This window comes from Leucopleurus acutus, assembly GCF_964270905.1.
Source record: "Leucopleurus acutus genome assembly, chromosome: 1".
NCBI lineage: Eukaryota > Metazoa > Chordata > Mammalia > Artiodactyla > Delphinidae > Leucopleurus > Leucopleurus acutus.
In genome coordinates this window covers 123,326,533-123,352,020 of record NC_139142.1, presented here as the reverse complement: position 1 = coordinate 123,352,020, position 25,488 = coordinate 123,326,533, and the positions used below count along the sequence as shown (strand labels likewise).

General features: G+C 37.4%; 1 protein-coding gene across 1 annotated transcript in view; it reads left to right on the top strand.

The window, feature by feature from the left end:
• Positions 1–6,775: 6,775 nt before the first annotated feature.
• Positions 6,776–25,488, top strand: part of WDR72 (WD repeat domain 72) — a gene marked incomplete at both ends in the record, with an annotated part of 189,697 nt that continues 170,984 nt past the window's right edge. Inside the window, 8 exons of the mRNA XM_082852380.1 lie at positions 6,776–6,928; positions 12,731–12,837; positions 18,839–18,917; positions 20,010–20,184; positions 20,846–20,922; positions 21,975–22,094; positions 23,084–23,229; positions 23,611–23,707. Of these exons, the coding sequence (XP_082708506.1) occupies positions 6,776–6,928; positions 12,731–12,837; positions 18,839–18,917; positions 20,010–20,184; positions 20,846–20,922; positions 21,975–22,094; positions 23,084–23,229; positions 23,611–23,707 (954 nt within the window). The remainder of the gene's footprint in view (positions 6,929–12,730; positions 12,838–18,838; positions 18,918–20,009; positions 20,185–20,845; positions 20,923–21,974; positions 22,095–23,083; positions 23,230–23,610; positions 23,708–25,488) is intronic.

The window sequence follows — 25,488 nt, the reverse complement described above, 5'->3', positions numbered from 1 at the left end:
TATAACTGAATCACTTTGCTGTACACCTGAAACTAACACAACATTGTAAATCAACTATACTTCAATAAAAACTAAAAATTTTTCAAAAGTGAAGGAGCCACCCAGAAAGAAATGAGTTGTCTTTCTCCTGTTTCTTTTTCTGGCCAAATGCTCATCTGTTCGACATTGTCTGTAAATGGAACACACTTGGCATTAATGGGGCTCTTTTAAATCTGTTGCTCTACAGATTAATAAACAAGGAAATGGGTCTTCCCTGGTGGCGCAGTGGTTGAGGGTCCGCCTGCCGATGCAGGCGACGCGGGTTCGTGCCCGGTCCGGGAAGATCCCACATGCCGCGGAGCGTATGGGCCCGTGAGCCATGGCCGCTGAGCCTGTGCGTCCGGAGCCTGTGCTCCGCAACGGGAGAGGCCACAACAGTGAGAGGCCTGTGTACCGCAAAAAAAATAAAAATAAAAATAAAAAATAAACAAGGAGGTGAAATTTGAAGGTAATACTTTGTAATCTTTTACTCACAAGACTGGCAGAGTTGCAAGCTGTGATGGAAACCTCATCCGTGTAGTGACAGGGATGTGATTTCTTGGCTGTTTGGTTTTATACTTGTTCCAGATCACGCGTGTGTGGAGTTCAGAGATTATTTTGCATATCTGTCTAATTCATCCCTTGATCTCTGGGTTATTTTACCACTGACTTTGCCTACCACGGTATTCCCTACCTAAGACACATTACTTTCTAGCATTTCTTAAGTAGCAGTTAATCACTCAATAATAACATTTTTGGAGGAGCTTGGCTTTGATGTTGGTTAGGGGTTAATTCTGAAATTGTCACGCTCCACTGGGTAAACCAGGTGGATTTTTATATGTTATTCAGATATGCCTTGGGCAGCTTATGACTTTATAGAAACAATTTTTTACCTTTTCTAAGGAATGATCTGATTACAATCTGTTGATTAAATAAGACCTTTTGCTTTGGGAGCATCTGCAAACAAACAGGTTTTGGGGGATAGGGCTTCTGCTGAGACCAGATGAGCACAAACCCTTAGGTCCCATGGATGCCTGAAGCTTCTTGCTTCATTTCGCGGTTTTAAAGTAGCTCTCATGCTGGCCTACCCTGATACCCAGGTATGTTTCTCTTCAGCTTACATCTATTCCTTGTTGCTTCATAAAGCCCCGCTTTGTCCTCTCCCAATTTATTGCCACTGACTAGCTAGCTGACATCCAACAAACTGCTTTATTCTAATTTCCAATCTATTTGTTTTTTTCAGCTTCATTAAGGAATAGTTTACATACAATAAGCTACACTCATTTCAAGAGTACAATTTGATGCATGTTAAAACCCCAAGCTTTTTTAACCTAAACTTAAAACGGGGTAACGAAACTTCCTCTGGGCTCAAGATGACCAAGTTATCTTCTTTGAAGGAGGGAATCATGAGGCAATTTATTTGTGTCTCTCACAGTTCCTAAGTATGAGTTTTGAAGAAAGTAAGTAGGATTCCTTTCCACTTAAGAGATGGGATTCAGAGGCCACATAACTGTTAAGAGGCAGATATGAGATTCAAACCCAGATCTGTTTTATTCCAAAGCTTGTATTATGAACTGCTATACTATTTTTACTTTCCTCACAGATGTTTACTTTGGTCAGGAGGTTATTGTCAGAATTCATGGACGGTAAATGAGGAGTATATCCTTTGTATTTTTTGATTGTCCTCAGTAAAGGGGTTTGACGTTTGTCTTTGTGTTTGAGGCTGGCGAGGCAGACGCAGTGTCAGGGCATGTCCCTGAAGAGAGCTATTTATGACAAGGTAAACAATTCCAGTGTCCAGTAGACACCAGCCACAAAACCCCATTTGCCTCATATTTATTTTTCTGCTAGCCTCAGATCAGACAAGTCAGAGAGATAAAAGCAACTTGTTACAGGGAAGAACACGAAGGTGAGAAGGAAGATGGGGGCTGTAATGGCGTGTTGTCTTCTCTAGTGCTTTCTCGTAATTATGGAGAAAGGACCAGGAAGCATTAGCACAGCTTTTAGAGATGATGTAGGCCACACTGGTGCCTGAATGGATAAGAGGTTTTATTGTTGTTGTTTTACTTGACTATTTGCTTTTTGTTACTTATTTTTGTTTTTTTATTTTTAAAGAAATACCGACATAAAGACTTTTGCTTAGCCTGTCACTAAGACTCTCTGGTGGGGAAGCCTGGGTTGTCTTTGTCATGGTGTGCAGGAGGAGAGTTCTAGGTGGAGTCTTAAGAGACCAGGTTCCAGTTCTTACTCAGCCACTCTCTACTTGGGTTACTTTGGCCAAGTAAACAATTTTCCTGAGCTTTCATTCTCTTGTCTGTAGAAGGAGGGAGGGGGATGATAGTGATCTTCAAGGCTCCCTTTTGGCTGCAACTTAGGGTCGCCAGTGGCCCTAAGATGCCTATAGCATACCCAGTTCAGTTTGGATTTCAGATAAACAATAAATAATTTTTATAAGCATGTCCCATAAAAAAGTCAATTTTTAAAATTATAAGCATGTCCCAAATCTTGTCTAGGACATACTTACACTAAAAATATTATTTGTTGTTTACCTGAAATTCAAATTTAACTAGACATCTTGTATTTTTATTCGCTAAATCTAAGGACCCTAATATTACCTGAAGTTGTTGATTAAAAGATCATCATAGATTTTAGAAGTAATAATAGCATGTACATTTAAAAAAAAATAATCAATTAATTAATTAATTGATTAATTTTTGGCTGTGTTGGGTCTTTGTTGAGTGGGATTTCTCTAGTTGCGGCGAGCAGGGACTACTCTTTACTGTGGTGCACAGGCTTCTCATTGCGGTGGCTTCTCTTGTTGCAGAGCACAGGCTCTAGGTGCGCGGGCTTCAGTAGTTGTGGCACGTGGGCTCAGTAGTTGTGGCTCACGGGCTCTAGGGCACGCGGGCTACAGTAGTTGTGGTGCACGGCCTTAGTTGCTCCACGGCATGTGCGATCTTCCCAGACCAGGGCTAGAACCCGTGTCTCCTGCATTGGCAGGCAGATTCTTAACCACTGCACCACCAGGGAAGCCAGCATGTACATTTTTATGGCCAAATGTTCTAGTATAAGTTCACAGGAGTTTTGAGAAAAGAAACTGTAGTGACAGTATTCTAAAAGAATGGAAGGAAATCTCACACTGAGAAAGGCATTGCTAGAAAGTGATAGTCACATTGTCTGCCCACAGTGTAAAATTACAGTGATTCATTTCCTCATTCATTCATTCAATAAACATTTACTGAATGACAATTATGAACAAAGAATTATGATAAGCATTTTCTGTAGAGACTCACCTCTTTTCACATCAGTTCTGCAAGGTAATTATTTTTCCCATTTTGTAGTTGAGAAAACTGAGGATCAAGGAATATTTGCTAGCTATTAATGGAGGAAAAAGACCAAGATTTTTATGACTCCTTCTATTATATTTTCTTGCCTCTTTTCACAGTAAAATATATTTTGAATTAAATTAATGGAGATGGTGGTATGCTGGATAGAACCTAATGATCAACCTAGAATCAGAAACTTTGTATTTCTATCCACCTGAGTGGAACACAAAAAAGGGAAATGGAGGAGTTACTTTCCCCAGAACATTAGTTCTAACAGAACAAGAAGACTCTCTAGTTCTTCTAGGAAAATCACATCACCTTTCCTTCAATTCCTCATCAGCACTATAAGAGTTTACTGCCTCATTCTAGGGCTTCCCTGGTGGCTCAGTGGTTGAGAGTCCGCCTGCCGATGCAGGGGACATGGGTTCGTGTCCCAGGTCCGGGAAGATCCCACATGCCGCGGAGCGGCTATGCCCGTGAGCCATGGCCGCTGAGCCTGCGCGTCCGGAGCCTGTGCTCTGCAACGGGAGAGGCCGCAACAGTGAGAGGCCCGCGTACCAAAAAAAAAAAAAAAAAAGGAGGGGGGGGGTGGGAATCATAATGATCTTATTGAATATGGCTTTTTCTGGAAAGGAAAAATATCTACAAACTTCATGTATTTTGAATGACTAAATACCATTTGCAAATAACAGTCTGAAACCTTCTCTCTTATTCAGAAAAACAAAATGTGGAAATTATAAAAATGAACATTTGACTTTGTTAACCATAAAAGGTAGGAAATCCAAGCATTATGTCACGAATGCAATTTTGGTCTTTTTTGATATGTACCTAAATTTCAATCTATATTTAAATGTATAACATTAAAATAACACATCTAAATTTACTATTATGTCTTTCATTCTTAGGTATAAATTGAATTTGTCTTTATATATAATTAAATTGTATCAAAACCAGCTTTATAATACCTACGTTAATAATTACTAGATCTAAAATAATGATTTTTCTTAAAATTACTTTTCATTATACTATTCAAAAATAACAAAATAATAAATATGTATATGAAAGGGGTTCTGAGAGACTATTTTTGAAGAAAGGGACAAAAATCAAAAGGATGGGAAAGCTGATGGAACACCAGCTATCCCTTATAGGTCACACCTCACTCTTATCTGCATAGCACTTATACATGTCCAGAGCATTGTACTGTGATGTTACACAGTAATAAAGCCACTTCGGAAAAATTGGGGATATATATATACAGCTACATAATTGAGTAATTCATTTACATAGGTATTCTACCTGCAGTCTGTGAGCTTCTTGAAGGCCATTTATCTCATTCTAAGAATTCATTGTGGTATTTTGGTAGGCTGCAGTCAAAAACTTGTGTAGAAATTATCTGAAAGTCACTTAAGAGTAAAGTTTGTATGTGTGTATATGTGTGTGTTTATATAATTATTTTGATAGCTATATTGACTATATAATAAATATTGATCATATTCCTTATATAAGTAACAAAATACGATATCAGAATCTAAAATGTTGTACTTAGTGCTGTGACTTGGTACTGTGACTAGATCCAAATGAGGGAAATTTATTTGACCTTTATAATATAGTCTGTAGTTTTATCCCTGTCTGTGGAAATGTTTCTTTTTTAATGTCCATTTTTTTCCCTCCAATGGAACTGTTTATTTTAAATTGTTTTCAATTAAGCCAGATTTAGAAATCATTTAAGGGCCTGTAAACATCTATCCATAGTTTTGTTTTAGACATTCCAAAATATCATTCAGGCACTCAAATTTGGAATATAATATAAATTGAGGGCTGTGTTAGAGGTTTATAATCCCTTTCCAAAGATTTTACAACTTGTCTAGACATATAATTATTTGAAATGGGACAGTATACTTCTGTCAAGGGCATGACTTTCTTCTCCACATCACAGACTTTTCCTCTAGCTTAAAGATTCTACGATAGACTGTTTTTTCCTTTGAGGTTTATTTAGTTTAATTTATCCATTTTATTTTTGGCTGTGTTGGGTCTTTGTTGCTGCTCGTGGGCTTTCTCTAGTTGCGGCCTGCGTGCTTCTCATTGCAGTGGCTTCTCTCGTTGCGGAGCATGGGCTCTAGGTGCGCGGGCTTCAGTAGTTGTGGCGCACGGGCTTAGTTGCTCTGGGGCATGTGGGATCTTCCCAGACCAGGGCTAGAACCCATGTCCCCTGCATTGGCAGGCGGGTTCTTAACCACTGCGCCACGAGGGAAGCCCCTGAGGTTTATTTTTGATTAGACATTTCTGGGGAATTGTACAGGGTCTCAGAAAACATGGATTTACTCTCTCTCTCCTGTTGATAGCAAAGCACCAAGTTTCTGGGGCTAATTTTAAAATTTTTCTGCCGAAAAAAAAAAGAGAGAGAGAGAAAGTCTGAAAAACGTGACTTCTGAGATGTGCAACCTTTTAATCTGTTACTTATTCTCACTGTACTCACTTAGTCTCTCAGAATCTCAGAATTAGAACTGATCCCAAGAGTTATCTATTTCTCATTGTTAGTTTTCTTGTAAGTGAGGGGGATCAGATTAATGATCCCCAAAGCCATTTCTTGCCTGAAATTCTAGATTATAGTTTATGAGTAGTATAATGATAGCATAGTACGTATAATTACACCTACATGCCTTTATTTGCATTGCTGGATTTATTCCCCATAAGAATACTGAGATGTAGGCAATGTAGGTGATGGTATCCTTATTTTACTGCATACAACTGTTATAATATGGAAATAAAGGTAATAAGTAGTAAAGCAGCCCTATATCTAGGTCTCTGAATACCAGATCTGTTTTTACTACATTTAGCAATCTGGACTGTTCAGGATGAACTCTGGTTGAGATCTGATTTCTTGTGGTTTGACCTTTGTGCTTTTTGTTTTCTTATTTGGATGTGTCAGGAATCTTATGACTATTAAGGATTTTAATACACTTACAAAAATATTTACTTTTTAATAGCAAAGTTCAGATATTTGTTACTTAGATGAGGTGACATTTCTGGGGAAAGAGAGTCTGCAAAGTTGTCTTCAAATTATAGTGTGTAGATAACTCTATTCTTCTTGAAAGGCCTAGCTGGACTTTGGTGTGGGTAAGGTCACCCATAGTCAGAGCTGGGTGTGGGGTGGGTAGACTATTCCTGTCCTTCTCTTGGTTAGCATCAATCATCAAGAATTGGAAAAAAATCATTCTTCTTTGACTAATTAACAATGGGCATGGTAATTTCAATGTCTGACTACATTCTTCTCTATTTGACGGGGACACACCTTTCTCCACAGCTCTCGGAGAACACATTGTTCAAGTTTGTGTCATCATAAACATTTATGAGATGATCAATTTTCAAAATTTACAAATGATAACTGTGTACACGTCTTCCCATCTCTGTGTGTCCAGGATTCCTTTACCATGAGGTCCTCCCTACAGGCGGTGGCACTCTGGGGAAGGAAGGCGCCTCCTCACAGCATCACTGCCATCATGATCACTGATGACCAGCAAATGATTGTGACAGGAAGTCAAGAGGGTCAACTCTGCCTCTGGAATCTCTCATCTGAACTAAAGGTTAGTGAAAACTATTACCATTGAAGCAGATAGAGCTCATAAAATAAACACAGCGTGCTTTTTATACCTGCAATGACAGTGGAAGTTTTGCATGGTTGTTAAAAAGGTACTTACCAAAGTAATAAATGGGTTTTACTTTTGAATTTGGAAAAATGAAGTATTATATGATGGATCAAGATCATATGTGAAAATTATAGTATGAATAGCACCAATCTTAGCTACCAGTTAAGTGTTATCATCCTTTAAGCTATGCTGAGTTTTACTATTTTTTATCCTGAATTATATGTTTAAGTAACTGAACTACGCACATGTAAGTATAATTCTAAAAATTATGGCTCATTAATCTAAACAAAGGGCACCCTTGAAAACCACTATTAACTAAATGAGTAATATTTTAATTATCTGGGTGTTTCTGCCAGTTTGGCCTTCTTGCCATTCTTTTTTTTTTTTTTTTTTTTTTGCGGTACGCGGGCCTCTCACGGTTGTGGCCTCTCCCGTTGCGGAGCACAGGCTCCGAAAGCGCAGGCTCAGCGGCCAGGGCTCACGGGCCCAGCCTCTCCGCAGCATGTGCGATCTTCCCAGACCAGGGCACGAGCCCGTGTCCCCTGCATCGGCAGGTGGACTCCCAACCACTGCGCCACCAGGAAAGCCCCTTCTTGCCATTCTTTTAGTCTCTGCTTGCCTGTGATTTTTACAGGTCACATCGAAAAGCTCTAAGTCTAATTTACTATTGTCGTCCTCCTATTTCAGAACCTGACCTCACTTAGGATTTGGCCCATTGATTAGCAATTAATTGTCCTTGTCCCAACTCATAAACATTTAACATATTGGAATAGATATTTGCTTAGCTCTAGGAGCCTCTAGACCTAATTTGAACACTTAAACTAATGATGTACTTAAAGTATACTGCCCTCATTAGGAAGCCTTTTAAAGATCAAAGACTATTTTTAGCCTTTAAAGTTTGTCACTTTAAAACCTAAATTAACAATTAATTGTAATTCTGTTTTATAGTGTAATTAATTAACATCTGTCATCACTGAGCAGTTACACTACAGGACTGCCAAAAACTGCAAGCAGACCAGCTCAGCTCAATGTTTATGAACATTCCTAAAAGAAGGACTGGGTATTATTGCAACAGCTGAGCTTTGAAATTGGCCCTTGCCTTTATTATCTCTTACAGTCTAAACTTAAGATCCTAAATGGCTTAAACTATCTTGCTACTTTTTTTTAATGTTGGAGTGTAGTGTTTCCTGGCCGAAGTAGTTGTCTTGTAATATGTAGGTTGCTATAAGCTTAAGAAATTTGGAATCCTAGCATCTATATCTTTTTACGTATGTTCCTGGTATTTATTCAACATGCATTTATTGTGTGCATTTTATAAGTTAGGCAGTACGGTGGGAACCTGAGTTCAAACGTGAATGAGAAGACCTGGTACTGGCTGCCCAACTGGTCGCAGTGTCGTAGAGGAAGGACATAGGCTAGTAACTGCCGGTGCAGTTATGTTATAATACAGGGTGCTCTTTGTGGGGGTCAGTCTGTACTTCATCTTCAGTGGGAATAGTTATTTCATGCTTTTCTTAGGAGCAAGTCTTCTGCTTGGGGTTAGAGCAATGGGAAGGGTGATGCTATTGGCATCTAGTGGGCAGAGGTCTGGGATGCTGTAAACATTCCGTAGTGCACATGACAGCCCCTCACAGCAAAAAAATTATTCCACCCCAAATTCTAATAGTTGCTGATATTGAGAAATCACAGTTAGAAATATGAGGTGGGAATGGGAATCAGATTGGCAGGAGTGTAAGGAACAAGAAGAATCATTGAGAAGACTTAAGAAGGAGATTGGATTAGTTTTATGTTTTGGAAGTTTACTGTGAGGACATTGTGAAAAAGTTAGTAACACAAGTAAGATATTGATGAGTATGGGTGTGAGATTTTCCACATAAGAGTTTTCCTTAAGATTTTCTAGGGCTAATCATAGGACCAGAAAGAATGAACACCTTCTCTTATTTTTACTTTGAATCTTGCCCCTACATGACAATGGGTCAACTATTAGCAGGGAAGATTCTAGGCTTTTCAAAAATCAGGGCATTTTTGAGTTCTCAACAAATCCTCTTGGTATCTGTAAGATAGTCAAGTGGGTGTTCCATCACTGATATTTTAATGCTTAGTAGTTTAATTTGATTTTTGTTTTAAAATATATAGATAAACGAATAATTCAGCCAGAGGAAGAAGAACAGAGGCCTTGAAGACAAGAGAGATTTTAAGAGAGGTTATGACCACGTGGTTGATTGAGTGGCTGTAGGGCAGCTTGGGGCCGATGGGCATAGCAGGGGAAGACAGTAGGAAGGGGAGAAGGACACTGCAGGGAGGTGGGGTGTAAAATGAACTGGGAGCTCTTTCTTTCTTCCTTGTACTAAGTGTGGAAAGCTTCTTCCCCTCTCCAAAAGGGTTTAGGTAAGAGAATAATCACGGTCTGTGGTCTTAAACGCTCACTCATCACCAAATAAAGTGGAAAAACAAACCTAAGCACACTCACTTATGCAGTCATTAGACGAAGTACACAGATGCTTTTTGTCACAGGTGTAGATTCCTCCTTCAGGTTTCTCAGAGTCTAGTGTAGGAGACAGACATGTAATTAGGAAGCTGTAAAGTGGTGGGATACACACTGTCTCTATGAATTTGACCTTACTATGTATCTTATATAAGTAGAATCATACAGTATTTATCCTTTTGCAACTGGCTTATTTCACTAAACACAATGTCCTCATACATGTTATAGGATAAGTCAGAATATCCTTCCCTTTTAAGGCTCAGTAACATTCCATTGTATTTATATACCATATTTTGTTTATCCATTCCTCAGCGGACATTTGGATTGCTTCCAAACCTTTTGACCATTGTGAACGATGCTGCCATGAACCTGGGTGTATAAACATATGTTTGAGTCCCTGCTTTCACTTTTTTGGGCTGTACTTAGAAGTAGAACTGATGGATTATATGGTAGTTCTATTTTAACATTTTTGAGGAACTGCTAAACTGTTTTCTACAGTGGCTGCACCATTTTGTATTCCCACTAGCAGTGTGCAAGGGTTCCCATTTTCTCAACATCTTCACCAACACTTGTTATTTTCTACTGCTGTTGCTGTTTTCTTAATAGCCATCCTAATCAGTGAGAAGTGTGCTCTTCAAGGGAAAGACTTTCTGAGGGTGATGCCTGAGCTGAATTCTAAAGGATGTATCAGACTTGAACAGGAAAAGCAGGTGGGAGGAGACTGCAGACAGAATGATAAGTGTGTGTGTGGAAGGCGGGACTATTTTGCCTTCAGGGAACTGGTGAAAGTAGTTGAGCAGACCTGGAACATAAAGGGCAAATTAGAGGTGACAGGCACATCTGGAAAGGACAGGGCAGACTCAACGTGGAATCTCACATGCTGAGGAGATTAGATTTTTTTTTTTTTTTTAACTAGCAATCGCTAACACTTTGTGCTAATTAAAAGCAGTGGTAATATTAAGGGATTTTGAGGAGATGACATAATACTATTTTATTATATTTGTAATTTAGAATATCACTTGGTATTAAAGGCACATTGAAGGGAGAAGGAGATGAGGTAAGTCCCATACTACCAGGGACTTTGGGCAGAAGGCTTCTACAGTAATGTAGTCAGGAAAGTTCTTGACTATGAACTAAATCAGTGGCAATGGGAATGAAGAGGAGATGAAACCTGGAATGATATTAAGAGGAGAGTATGGACAGAACTCAGAAACCAGTTGCTTGTGAGCTAAAGGCGCAGGAACAGCCAAAGATACCTTCCAGATTTGGGGTTTGGGTGATGGGTAGGACTGCTAGAATGAGAGTATCATGTTTCTGTATAAGAAATAGAGAGGATTAGAGAATAGGAATAGGGAGGGAAAGAAGCTGATTTAAGGTCTGTACATCTTGGAGTATCCAAGCATTCATTAGGGGATTGTGTACACATCTCAGACTTTCCCTGTCCATGGGTGGTGGGATGGCGGGGTGCAGGGGAGCTGGAGAATAAATGTCTCCCTGTCCTGGGCTGCTCATCACGTATCTAGGTTAAGCGTTCTGCTTCCAGGCTCAGGGTCTGACTCCCAAAGCCCTGTGCTTTCCCCAAAACTTTGTGAGGTCTGCCAATGGGGAGCTTCTCCAAGTCCCATGCTAGGAACTTCATCACTTGGGCCTTTTGGTATTGATTGCTGGCATTCATCATACCTGTGAGCATAGCAAAAGGTGAACTCTGAACATTCTCTCAGGTATATTCTCTTATAGTATCGGTATGTTCTATTTTTCGTCCTGTTTTATACTCAGAAGGAAACACAACAGTAACAAAATGAAGAACAGCAATGTTGAGTAGAGAAAAAGAATAAAGGTCTTGGTCAAAATCTAGGTCTGTTATTTACCGACTCTGTAGTGTTGGGCAAATGACTTCTATTCTTCAAGCCCTAATTTCCTCAACTGTGAAATGGGGATTAAACCCTGTTCATAGTTGCATGAGTGCCTGGAATATGGTATATGCTCATCAAGTTGTGTGTTCTTTTCCCTTTTCTATTTGTGCTATGGTGGGAGTGAGGGGGACCAATGCTTCATAAAGGTGGAGCCCACGAATAGAAGTAAAGGTTTCCTGGATTTCATCATGGCAACGACTAGGCGTGATTGTAGAGGTTTTTGTTATTCTTCACAGCAGAATGTGTGATAAAATGAGGAGGTTATAGTGAATTGTCACAGCTCATTCAACTACATGTGAAGATTTAGTAGCAGAATGAAGACTTCATATGAAAGGCAATGGTGTTCTCTTCTGACATTTTGTCCATAGTGGATTTTCTCTGGAGGAGGAGTATCTTTGATTTGCCCTGATTCATTGCTTAACTTGGCCTGTAATATATAGGACAAGGGTTAAATTCATAGAATTACGCTTTCCCAAGTGTGATGATAGGGAAAGATAATATGTTGTTTTCTGAGATGGAACCTGTATTTCCCAGGAGGAAGGTAGAGAACTTGGATTGTAAGTGATTAGAACCAACTGCAAAATGCTCTATGTAGCACTAGAAATTTATTCTGATAACAGATCTTTTAAAGAAATAATTCTGATTAATATAGAAATAAGAGGAAGGCAGAGAACAATTATGTTATGAAATAATTTGTTCTTATTGTTATGGTTGGATTATGAGGAACAGATTCCTTTCACACATGAGATAATGGAAGAATTAGTCCTCGGTGTCATTTTTAAAATTCACACATAGGAGAAAAAGTTGGCATTTTGCAATGGCATTTTAACTAAGTTGGCTTAGTTAAAATTTTATTTCTAATGTGGATAAGTTAATTTTTACTATTTCTGAGGCAGGAATTCAAATAAGGCGTTATAATGGTTACAAAAAGGGTAATATTTTCTCTGCATTATTTTGTAAACTCATTTCTGAATTCTGAAATCTGCACATAAATATGCTACTATTGTTTGAGGCACATTTTGTGCGTAATAAATGTCAACACTGATTTATTTGTATTCAAAACCTAGATGTTGTAAAACAGGTCCAGCAATCATCTAGGTTTCATGACAGATGCAAAACCAAAAACAAAAAAAATGTGTATAACACAGTTCCTTTACCTAGAAGTTTATTATCCTAGGGATTTTGATATGCCATATATCAGTTTTCCTGAAACTTATGTACAGCAAAAACATAATATAGCAGCATTCCTAATTAGAATTATGAATAATTATATAATGTCATGTTATATTCTTCTACTAAAAAGTTTACAGCTATTTAAAAACTTACCCTCATCATTTTCAGATTTCGGCCAAAGAACTTCTTTTTGGTCATTCAGCTTCAGTGACGTGTTTGGCGAGAGCGAGAGACTTCTCTAAACAGCCCTTCATAGTTAGTGCTGCTGAAAATGGGTAGGTAAGATATGTGGAACTGTGCACCTGTTTCTGTTCCTTCTCCCTTTTTAAAAACTCTGATGGGATACAGAATTCTAGGGCTGAAGGAAACTTTAGTGATTAACATATTCCTTTTACATATAGGAAAAGTTAGGTCTTGAATGGTTGAATAACTTGTGTGACAGTCCCAAGGAAAGTAATCAGTACTATGACTCCCAATCTTTAAACATCCCAACGTGTATCAGGCCTTGTGGCTGCCTCATTGTGTAAAGGATGTTGGCAAATGCCACCTATTATAGAACTGAAAATGGAAAAGTCTGGGCGTTTGTCTTTTTTCATGTAGTAACTCACTTTGAGCTATTAAGCAAATCCATGCAAGCCTTCATAGTTTCGTGAAACAATTCAGCAGTTACGATCTTTATGTTGTACACTTGTCTGATATCATTTTAAAACAGAGGAGAGGACTCACTTGTAAATGGGATGTGGGAGTGAGAAGGAGAAGGAACATAGTGATCTGGGTGTAGTTTCATGGAAGGAGGTTTGTTCCAATGAAACAGGACTTAGCTGTAGGAAAAAGCCCCACTGATGGAAGAGCTACTGTGAACTGCTCTGCTGATGAGATGTTTGCCAAAGTATACTCAAGAATGCGGAATCCATTCAGCACGTGTTTGTAAATGAGGGATTGGGTTGCTGGTTGAAACAAGAGAATCTCCTCCTTTTTTTGTTTTTAACCCAAGGAGAAATTATATGGCTTAGAATTCTGAGACCCAAAAGAAGAATGAGGAATCAAGTGTCCAACTTTTAAAAATGGAATAGTTTAACAAAATGGCTAGTGATACAGACATCAAAGAGATACCTATTCTCATAGCTTATAGCAAAGCCATAATTGTTATACTTAGAGAGATTGAACTTTGGATGAAGCTAAACTGAAATGTCCTAGTACATTCTTTTTAAACAACTGCTTAGCTTTCATACACTAGGGCTGCCTCGAAGCCTGCTACATAGGCTGAGATATTTATTCCCAATCTAGAGAATTTGGGGGATGGTTAGTTTTTCTGAGACTACTGGCACAGTTGATAAAATTAATAGCTGAGTGAGAAACAGATCTGAAAAGTATAACTGAGTTCCACCTTGGGGTTTTTGTCCACAGTGGTCTAGCTCCAAAAAAGAAACTAGGAGTTAATGGACATATTCTTGATGATAGATGAATTCAGCTGTATAAGTCCTGTAAATATGATTGTTAAAGAGCCAAGGAGTCTGGTTGGTCTTCCTTTTCCAAGATGATTTGAATTTTCTAGAAGTCTATTTCTTTGGGGTCTGACACCTTGCATCTATGAGATTCTCCTTAGGCAGTACCTACACTTTAGCTACTGCATACTTAGCAAATCCTAATTCAATCTGCTGAAAGTTGTTAAAATTACTAGGCTCGACCTATTACTTCCTAAGTAACAATTTTTTTTTTTTTTTTAGCTTTTAAAAGTCCCAGGAAGTGACCGTTGGCTTAGCATTTCTGCTTCCAACGTTGTCAGATTCATGCTGATCATGACTTGCTTCCTGACTTAGTTTTTCATTTTTTTCACTTAGTATTACTTCATCTATAGGCAAAAATCCTAATATTCAGGAATCCCAGTGAATTTCAGGATAGATGAAAGGAAATAAACACCTGGAACTTGATGTTGAAATGATGGAATGCCGAAGAAAAAGAGAAGAGCCTGAAAGTAGGCAATGAGAAAAAGCAGATTACTTTTAAAGGAAAGTTAATTAAACTGAGAGCTGACTTCTTAACAGTAAAATGAGAACTAGATAGCAGTGAAATATCTTTTAAAAGTTGAGAGAAAATATCTATCAACTTAGAGTTATATCTCTAGCAAAAACATCTTCAAAAAATTAGGGCAAAACAGTAATATTTAAGACAAATACTGAGAATGTTCACTGCCAACAGACCCTCTATAAGTAAAGAAATTCTAAGTTATGTTTTTCAGTAAGAATAATGATTTCAGAAGGAAGATGTGATGGAAAAAGGAATATTGAACAAAACCCAGCAAAGTTTTAGAAAATTTAAATAAGCACAGGTTATATTACAATATGGTTTATATGTACCTCCCATCCACCTCCCCCTCACATACACAAAATCCTAATCAACAACTGCATATCATAAGCATAGTGATCAGACTCCACATGTTCTGGTGTTCTAGAGGTGGGTAAAGATGGTGATTAACCTTAGACTTTAAGCTAGATATACATGCTGACATTTCCAGGGTAGCTGCTAAGAGAACAGACAAAAGAAATAAAAATGAAAGAAACAGAATATATAACTTCCAATTTAAAAAAAGAAAAAGAATGTTGTTTAATCTAAAGGGGACAATAATAAATGAGACAAATAGCACAAAATAAGGTAATTGATATAAACCTGAATAAACCAGTAATCTCAATTGAGTAAAGGGACTAAGCCCATCAGTTAAATCACAAAGATCGTCAGACAATTTAAAAAACAAAAACAGCATAAGGATATATAAAAGTTAAAAGCAAATGGATGGAAAGAGATTTATTGGGCAAATACTAATGAAATTAATGTTAATATAGCCATTTTAGCATTATATTAATAAATATATATAGTTAATAAAACCTTAAGGCAAAAAAGGCTTGACATTGATAAAGAGAGTTATTACTATTAATAAAATTTCCAACTACCAGTAAGAGATGATACTAGAGAGATAGGCAGGCAGGCACCCAGCCTTAGAGTCTTCTAGGATAGTGTTCATCAAACCTAAGCCTGCATCAGGACCATTTTCAGAGCTTGTTTAAATACAGATTTCTCGGCCCCATTCCCGGTGATACAGGTTTAGTAGGTCTGGGCTGAGGTTCAAGAACTTGCATTTCTAACATGTTCCTGGAGAGTGCTATGCTGCTGGTTTAGAGGAAAATATTTGAAATAGTGGGTACCCCACGTTTGGGGCAGTGAGAGAATGTGTGAGTTCAAGAATGACTTGGGAAACTCATTGGTGATGATACCATTCACTGAGAATGAGAACAAAGGAGGGAAGGTGTTATGCCTCATTTTAAGTACGAGGAGTGTGAAGTCCTGCAAGTCATCCAGGTGGAAACATCTAATTACTAGTTGTATGTGGAAATCTAGAGTCCAGTGAATAGGTCTGGGCTTCCAACATCATATAGTTGGTGCCTGCAGTCATGGGAGTAGATGACTCATCAAGAGAGAGTGTGAAATTTGAGAATGTAAGAAAGCCTAAGATACTAAGGAAAACCAACATTTAAGAAATGTGCGTAAGAAGATGGGAGCTTGAGAATGCCAAAGAAAACCCAAAAGTGTAACTGAAGACAAAAGTGAGTTTGAAGAATGTCATGGACTTGTAATTCAAGAGGGCAAACCAAGCATTCATATGTATCTCCTTTCCCTCTAGATGCTTCATTAAAATTTGAGCAAAACGATAACAAATCTGAGAATAAGAATAGGGCCAAGAGAAAACAGTGTACTTTTTTTTTTTTTTTTTTTGCGGTACGCGGGCCTCCCACTATTGTGGCCTCTCCTGTCGCGGAGCACAGGCTCCGGACGCACAGGCCCAGCGGCCATGGCCCACGGGCCCAGCCACTCCGCGGCATGCGGAATCCCCCCAGACCAGGGCACGAAGCCGTGCCCCCTGCATCGGCAGGCGGACTCTCAACCATTGCGCCACCAGGGAAGCCCAAAACAGTGTATTTTTGAGAGATAGAAAGTGGATGAAAGAGTAGTGACTGATTTATGTATCCGTTGAACGAATTTTTATTGAAGCGCTCAAGTGGGGATGTACAGTTGAATAAGAAAGAAAGGCTCTTTCTCAAGGAGTTTTTAGGGGGAATATAATAATATTCTAATATTATATGTTATGGATTTTTTCCTGTGTGGTTTTATTTTCATTGAAATTTAAAAATTAAAAAAAATTTGGAAATTGTTAAATTAATTTTTTATAATTGAAGGTGATTTAATCTATGTACAAAGTTGGGGAACAGTATTTGAAAAGAAAAAGAAGAATATTCATTTTAACAGTTAATTTTCATGTCTTCCTATTAGATACATAACTGAGCAGTTCCAGCTAAAATGCCAATGCTACTTTTGATATACAACAAATTTGCTTTTCTTTCTTTAATAGAATTGATTGGCAAGGAGTCAATTTTTACTATGTGATATTTTTGTATTTTTTTCCAATTTAAGGTAGAAAATAAGATGATAAGCAAACAAACAGGGAAGGCATTAGAATCCAAGAGAGTTTAGAAACATTAGTATCACTGGGAGAGCTTTTATTGATGCCCAGGCTCCAACCTTAGAAACTGTGATTTAATTAGTCTGGCTTGATGTCTGGGTTGGGTCCCAGACATCAGTATTTTTAAAAACCTCCCTGATAAGTCTAACGTAGAGCCAGAGTTTTAGAACCACTGGTTTAGAGATAGAGTTATCTAGAAACAGGTTAACTGACCAGGAGCTTTGCAAAACCCCACATGCCAGGACCACAACACAGAGCCATGAAATTAGAATCCCTGAGGAGAAATTTTTATATATTCACAGGTGATTCCTGATGCATAGCTAGAGCTGAGAACCACACTGATAAACTCAAATTTTTTGTAGAGCTAAAATTTTATATTGATGGCTGCTTAAAGTTCCATTTCTTTACATGTATATATATATACACACACACACACATATCCTTTGAGATATATTATTTCAATTTCTACCTTCTTCCCCAGTCTTATTTTTAACACACACACACACACACACACACACACACACACACTTTCCCCGTTTTATTGAGTTGCATGTCTTTTCAGATTACCTCAAATCCTTTCTGGCATACAGTTGGATATAAACAGAGAGAAATAAAATCACTATGAATATTTAGTTCTGTATCTAGGACATGGTTTTTCAACCTCAGCACTAATGAAATTGTGGACCATGGAAGAATTCTTTGCTGTGAGGGACTATCCTGTGTGTTGTAGGATGTTTAGCAGCATCCCTGGCCTTTCCCCACTAGATGCCAGTATTGTGTTCCTAGCTGTGACAACTAAAAATGTCTCTAAGCATTGTCAGATGTCCTTTGTGGGGGCAGAATCAGCCTAGGTTGAGAACCATTGATTTAAAGATTGATTTCCAGTGTTTGGCTAATAAAACCCCCAAAGCCTGCAAACACCAAATGCATATAGCATTTACCGTTATTGGTCCATGTCTTTTGCTTCTTAATAGCAGCTCTCCCTTAAAGCCAATAAAGCTTTCATTTTTCTTCCTTGGAAAATTTTGCTTATGTGTTGAAACTGTCAAAACTGAAGAATATTACCAAAAAACTCTGAAACAGCCATTCTGGTTTTTGTGAATTGAAATCATACAGATTTAAACTGCCCTATACTGGATGTATTTGTAACTGTATTTCATAACTGTATCCGTATCTTTGTAACATATATGTAACCAAATCAGAGTTTTCTAAACAATGAGAATTTTCTGACAATTTAGTGGCAAGGATGGTTTCAGGATTTCAGGAGAAGCAAAGAAATAAAGCGTATCAATGATAGACCAAATGTGGCCTCTTGGTGGCACTGTTTATTTTTATAAAAATGATACCTGAGCTCCAGAAGATGCAACACTTGATGTATTATGCTTTTCAGAATATGTAGTTTAAGTTCAATAAAATAAATCATTTTCAAGAAGATGCAGTTTCCATAGAAAGATTGTTGTACTGTCACTCTCCCAGGCTGTGATAGCTGCATCCCCACAATTTGTTGTAGGTCAGGCTGGCACTCAAGTAAGGTTTGTGGGCTGGTGGCAGGGTGTAATTACCAAAACAAAAAGACATAGATACAGCATGTCATCCCTGCTAATGACCACAACATTTTCTTGCCCAGTAATCTGTAACAAAAAGCCACATAAACGATCAAGCTGCCTTTAGGTGCAGCACTAAAGAAAAACTTGGTGGCACAAAAATTATTCCAGCCAATTGAGTGGAAATGACAGAGAATAATACAAAGTTATCTCTGCTAGGGAGATGTGTGTTTGGAATGTCACCAATGGACAGTGCGTGGAGAAGGCCACACTTCCTTACAGGCACACTGCAATCTGTGTAAGTATGTTCACTTCCTTGAGAACATCTCCAGATGCTACAGCTCCTTCAGAGCATTTGCTAAGCACACATTTAAAGACATGTCTTTAGAGGGATTATTTTCTTGAATTTTTTTTTATCATTAGAATAGAATACTGTCAGTTATCATCTGTTATTTTTGGCATTTTTCTTTCCCCAAAGTAACTATTCAACCAATTTTTTTCTTATTCTTTCTCTTATTTCTGTATCTTTCTAACATAGACAAATTTGAAAAACAATTTCCTTATTTTTCCTTAGTTACACTCACAAAACACACATGTGAAATGACTCCATTTTATTGACATACAGTTTTATAAAGCAAAAAAGTTTTTTTTTTTCTGCTTCCAGTTTAAACCTTTTTTGGATGGATAGGTTCTGAATTTCTTATTTATGAAAACAGAGCAAGAGGCACAGCTTTAATCTTTATAATAACTTCCCAATATTTAAAAGAGATTTTGGCTTTTGGTATGTGGACTCCAAGCATACGTAAGGTAGTCGCATGATTCCATGGTACTGACAGTGTTCTTTATATTGTATGCATTGCTTTTAGCATTGATGACTTGCATTGAAACATTCATGAACTCCTTTCTGGGATCAAAACCTGAATAGCGAGAGAGCTTGTCAAGGGTAGATTATATTACTCAAACTTTAATAAAAGCCATTCTCAAAATTTATTTGGCACAAAAATTCCTCAAATGCTTTTCAAACATTTTTATTTCTTCTTAAGATGCAGCAGTGTTGCTAGGGTAAGAAACCTGGTTTTTGTTGTTCAGTTCTACATAGCATTTCAGAATTAATATAATTGTGAGCTTTCTATGATTTGGAATAAGATTAATTCTTCCCAAAAGAGTCCCCTTCTCCAGAAAAATGACCAAATGCAAGTCAGATAAACGGCAAAATTAACACTTCAGAAGTGTAGAATAATTGAACTAAAAGAAATTTTAGTTGTTATTTAGCCTAATACCTTAGGTGAATAGATGATAAAATTAAAATCCAGAGAAGTCTTCACCGCAGCCAAAATTATGTTAATTGCTAGTGATAATTAAACTTTTCCTTTGAATTCAATTTGCATAGTATTACCACTGCTCATTCCGGATGATAGGAGAAGGCTGGCTTCTGTGTTGTGGAGAATATCAAGATGTTCTTATAATTGATGCCAAAAGTTTGGTTATTATTCACACTTTCATATCATCTCAGTCTCCGGATTGGATCAACTGCATGTGCATTGTTCACTCCATGAGAATTCAAGGTAAGAGTTAGGTATTATCTAACACTAGAGATAGCGTATAAACATATCACCTTTGAATTATTTGTTAAATTACTGGGCAAGAGTTCAGAATGCTTCTTTATGTTTACCTACTGGTAGGGATAGCTCTCTAAGCCAGATCAAGAAAAACTGAGAACATCCATCCCAGTGGTTCAAATCACTGGAAAGTCAGCAAGAGGTCATGAGGAAGTGGAAAGAGGAGACACTGTGTTTCCATGACCCAGTTCTGCTTTGATACATTTTAAGAGTGACAAGCAGGTGTTTGTTGTGGATTAACAGGACTCTTGGATTTGCCCTGCTGTATCTTCTGGATGTAGTAATGAAGAGAATTCAGTTCCTGTAATGAGGGAAGGCTGGCTCCTTACTTATTTCTGAAATAGGAAGGTGTAATTAGTATTGCCAGCGTGATGGTTTGCAATGTGGTTCTGCTTTTAGTGGTGCTCTCCTTTTACATGGGAGTCACTTTGAAATTGCAAAACAAATTTAGAATGTGATCTAAAATGTTTACTTTTTTAATTAAAAAAACAGCTGAGTATTTTCTACCTACATGCCCTGCATAATCCTTAAATGACTATGAAATGATCTTTAGAGTAACCAGTTATAACAGTGGTCAGCTTATATATGACCTTTGTTGTTTTTACAGAAGATTCTCTCTTGGTAGTGTCAGTAGCTGGTGAGCTCAAAGTATGGGATCTCTCTTCATCTATCAACAGCATTCAGGTTGGCTTGTGAAACTATCCTTTATTCTCCAATTTCAAGCATATGTATTGACATTTTTAAAATTATAAGAGTGTTACATTCTCATTGTTAAAAGTCCAAATAATGTAGAAGTATATAAGTTTTACGTCCATGTACTTTTTCCCGATCTCTCTTCTAAGATGTGAGCATTGGTAACAATTGCATGGTATCTTTCCAACCTTTTCTCTGTATGTATACAAATGTTTTTATCTACACGCACATGCGCGCGCACGCGCGCGCGCGCACACACACACACACACATTGATTATAATTTAATTTAAAAAATTCATCGTGGAATATTTCTCTGTTCCTTACAGCAGAAGACCCCATTTCTTCTGGCTCTTTGTGAGCTATGGCAATGGGGGTAACATACACTGGGAGTCCAGTATATTCACCTGCTCCCTGGCATCAGGCTACAAGTCGAGGTGATGGACAAAAGAACAGTCATAGAATTTGTGCGGTTGACAGAACTGTTTCAACTGCCCCATACTGTGGACTATCCTTCAGAATTTCTTGGTTGGGAAAACCTGGGAATTGTGTTGGCATACTGAGCCCAAAAAACACACACCCAGCATTATCAGAAACTTATTGAGAACATAGTATTGTAGGTGTTCTGTGCTGGCTACGCTTTTGTCTTTTCAAAACATTTTGTTTGTTTTTCTATTTTAGCAATTAAGATACTGCAAAGGTTTTTTAAAATATTATTTTCCTTTTTTTTTGTTTTATCTTTCTGTCATATCTGAAAGTCAGTAACTTATTCATATCTTTATATTCTCAGTATCCTGCAGCAAATTTCCCGACAGAATGTTCGTTGAATGATTGTATATAATGAATTCTTGAATTCAAGTGGGTTTCCTTTTCATGGTTTCTTTTGCAAAGTAACTTTCTTAGTTCAGAAAACTCAAAAGGAAAGTTGGGTGCTTTTTTATAATAACAGTATGATCTACTTCAGGTTTAGAGGGGAGCAGTCTTCTAATACAGTTTTATATAAATTAACTAGAACTAGTACTAAGACGTTTTTATTCCTTTTGAAGGAAAAGCAAGATGTTTATGAAAAGGAATCCAAATTTCTTAATTCCCTGAACTGCCGGACAATACGATTTTGCACGTATACAGAGAGACTTCTACTGGTGGTATTTTCTAAATGTTGGAAGGTATTATAAACTAACATAATAAGTACCAGTGATACACAAATGTAATTTGATTTTTATCTTGTTCAGTGCAACAATTATAAGAATATGTTTTAAATATGATACAAACTTTTTATAATATTATTACCACAGCAGGGAATTACCTGTCTTTTATGACTGAATTTTATCAGTTTTCCTCTCACTACACTGGGTAATTTTCCTTCCCAGGATATTGTATATATAAAGTATATCCTAATTTTATTAATAACAAACTATTATAATAGTGAGCATTTGTCTCAGATTATTTTAAAGAGTTGATGCCTGCACTTTATAGTTAAAAAGAAAACTAATACTTTTCACCTACATACATTGGTCTTATTTTTATATTTTTTTTCTTTTTCTGCTTTGTCACTACATTTGTTTTTAGGGACTATATACATTCTTTTCTTGTGAATATATTCACTGACATCTCCAAGAAGAAAGGAAAGCTAAGTTACTATCATTTGATAGCATCCTTTTTTTCTCTAATGTTTCATATACTTGGCTCAGTTAACAAAACTATACTGTCTTACTTAAAGGCTTATATTTTTGAACTAAAATGTAAAGTAGATGGTTCAGCATGTACTTTAGGATTTCTACTGTATCAACTTCTTTTGTGTGTAATAAATTTTTCAAATGTTCAGGTTTGACTATACATATGGAAATAATAAAATTGCATAGAAAATTTGGGATTTTTGGTCTCTGTGCGTAATGGGCACATTCTGGAATGATACTGTCGGATGGTTTGTCCACTGAAACCTACCTAGGATAAATGTGAAAAAATAAGTACTAGTGAAATATTATCTTGGTCCATGAGTATAGTGTGGCCTGTTATGATACTTAATATTAATAATTAATATGTTGTTGCATTAACACTGTTATCTAAATAGTCTTGATAAGCATAATTTATCTTTCTCCTCGGTAGATTAGATTGGAAGCTTCTGTTAATGGGCATCATTCATTCTGTATTTTAGGTTTACGATTATTGTGATTTTTCTCTTCTTTGGACTGAAGTTAGTGGGAGTGGGCAGTTCTTTGCTGGTGGAGAGGTGCTTGCTGCTCACAGAATCATCATTTGGACAGAAGATGGTCACAGTTATATCTATCAGCTGCTGAACAGGTGGGCTCAGATGGGAGCGGCATACAAAACATTCAGGTAGAAAATGAACTTTGGGAGGTTTATTATGGAAAAATCCCCACATGCTGCCCATGATCAAAAACCAGAACAAAACAACTTTGGCACTAGAAGATTTACTCTGGGCTTGGTAGGCTTCAGCCTTTGTATAAAACAGCAGGGGATGAAGGAATGAGATTAACCATGTATAACTTGTACAGCTGGTGCTGGGTTTTCAAAAAGTCACTTGTAATTATTAACCCAACAATTTCTAACTAGAGTTTAGAAACTTGAATGGTACCATCCGGCTTTTGAAAGTGGGAGGGGAGAAAAACGAATAAAGAACCCCAAAGTTCTAAACTTTGCTTTTTATTTTTCACTATGCAGTGGGCTTTCAAAAAGCATATACCCTGCTGATGGAAGAGTGCTTAAAGAGACCATTTATCCTCATTTACTGTGCTCTACTTCTGTGCAGGAAAATAAGGTAATGCAAGAAAAGAATGACTGCCTCAAAGCTGTTTCACTCCACTTCTCACATAAGTGTTGCTTTGTCTGTAACAGAGTCTGGCTTGAAAAAATTGAATTGAAGAATCACATCAAGTTGTTAACGAGAAAATTAAATCTAATTGTTAATGGCTACTGAAGAAAACTTTGCCTTTAGAAAAGCTATTTTTTAAGTCTGCTTAACTAAACAATACATATTTATTATGGAATAATTATAAATGATAAAAAAGGAAGAATTAAAATTTCTAATTTTACCACCATACATATTCACTATGAATATTTTTATTTTTTATATTTACTTATTTTAATTGGAAAATATTCAAATATTTGAAAGGTTGTAAGAATAGTACAATGACCAGTCATATACCCTTTACCTAGATTCACCAATTGTCACCATTCGCCGTATTTATTTCCTCTCCCTCTCTCATTCTCTTTCTCTCTCTCTCTCCCCCACCATATATATATGCATACACATTTTTTCCACTGACCTTTCTAACAGATAGTTTGATACAAAGTTATTAACATTTTGATGTATCTACTTCATTTTTTAAAGTTTATCAAACGGCTTATATCCTGCTTTTTTTTATTCTTAAGGAAGCTGGATATTGAGATCATTTTCACATGCATTTAGCTATTCTTCCGAATAAATTTTCTTGTTACAACAAATATAACTATGATTCCTGTCAGAGAGTTGAGGATGTAATTGTGGGTTTTCACTTGACTGAATTATATCTTTGACACTCTATGAAGCCTGAAAATTTAAGCAGTTAGTTTACTTTAGTGTCAATGAAAGTGTTTTTTTTTTTAACCTATTGGACTTAGTCATCAGTTAATTATCCAAAAGGTATTTCATGGAGAATGGAGGAGTTTTGAATTATTGATGTGTCAAACAACGAAGCATGTTACGTTTTACAGTGATGGTTTGCTTAATTAGGCAGCATAGCTGCTGCAAATCCTATGGTTCAGTATCACCTCTTTAACATATCTGTGAGGTTTTGTTGCAAAAACTTGATTAAGACTGTCAGCCAAAAATTAGAACTCCAAGTGCCACTAGGGCATAGGCAAACTTTAGAGTTATGGTGTGGAACACTATTTCTAAAGTCATTCGTGGGTTGCAATAGAGCCTTGTTTTGCTGTTGATCACAAAAGCTTTATTGTGGTTTACTCAGAAAGGCATTTAAAGTTATTTTTTAAAGGACTTGCCCTTTTTTTCCTTTTTAGCTCCCGAATGCATTTTTATAAAGCACAGTTTGCCCTAAAAGCTAGATATAAGAAATGTCCTTTAGGAGCTTCTAGTCTACTGCAAATATCAATGCTATACATAACTATGAGGAAAAAGAACAGCGATTACAAATTAACTTAAAAAAATACTAATCTTATGGGAAGCCACCTTGCTTTGTGTCTCAAAAGGTGAAGGCAGGGCTTCCCTGGTGGTGCAGTGGTTGAGAGTCCACCTGCCGATGCAGGGGACACGGGTTCGTGCCCCGGTCTGGGAAGATCCCACATGCCGCGGAGCGGCTGGGCCCGAGAGCCACGGCCGCTGAGCCTGCGCGTCCGGAGCCTGTGCTCCGCAACGGGAGAGGCAACAATAGTGAGAGGGCCGCGTACCGCAAAAAAAAAGGTGAAGGCATAGATTTGTGAGTCTTCTGTCGATGTATAATTCTTGTTTAGACAACCACAGTTGTTTCTGTATCTTAAAAGTGGGAAGTACTTGGAAGCCAGTGAAAATGAATAGAATAATCTGAAACAAAAAGAAGCTGG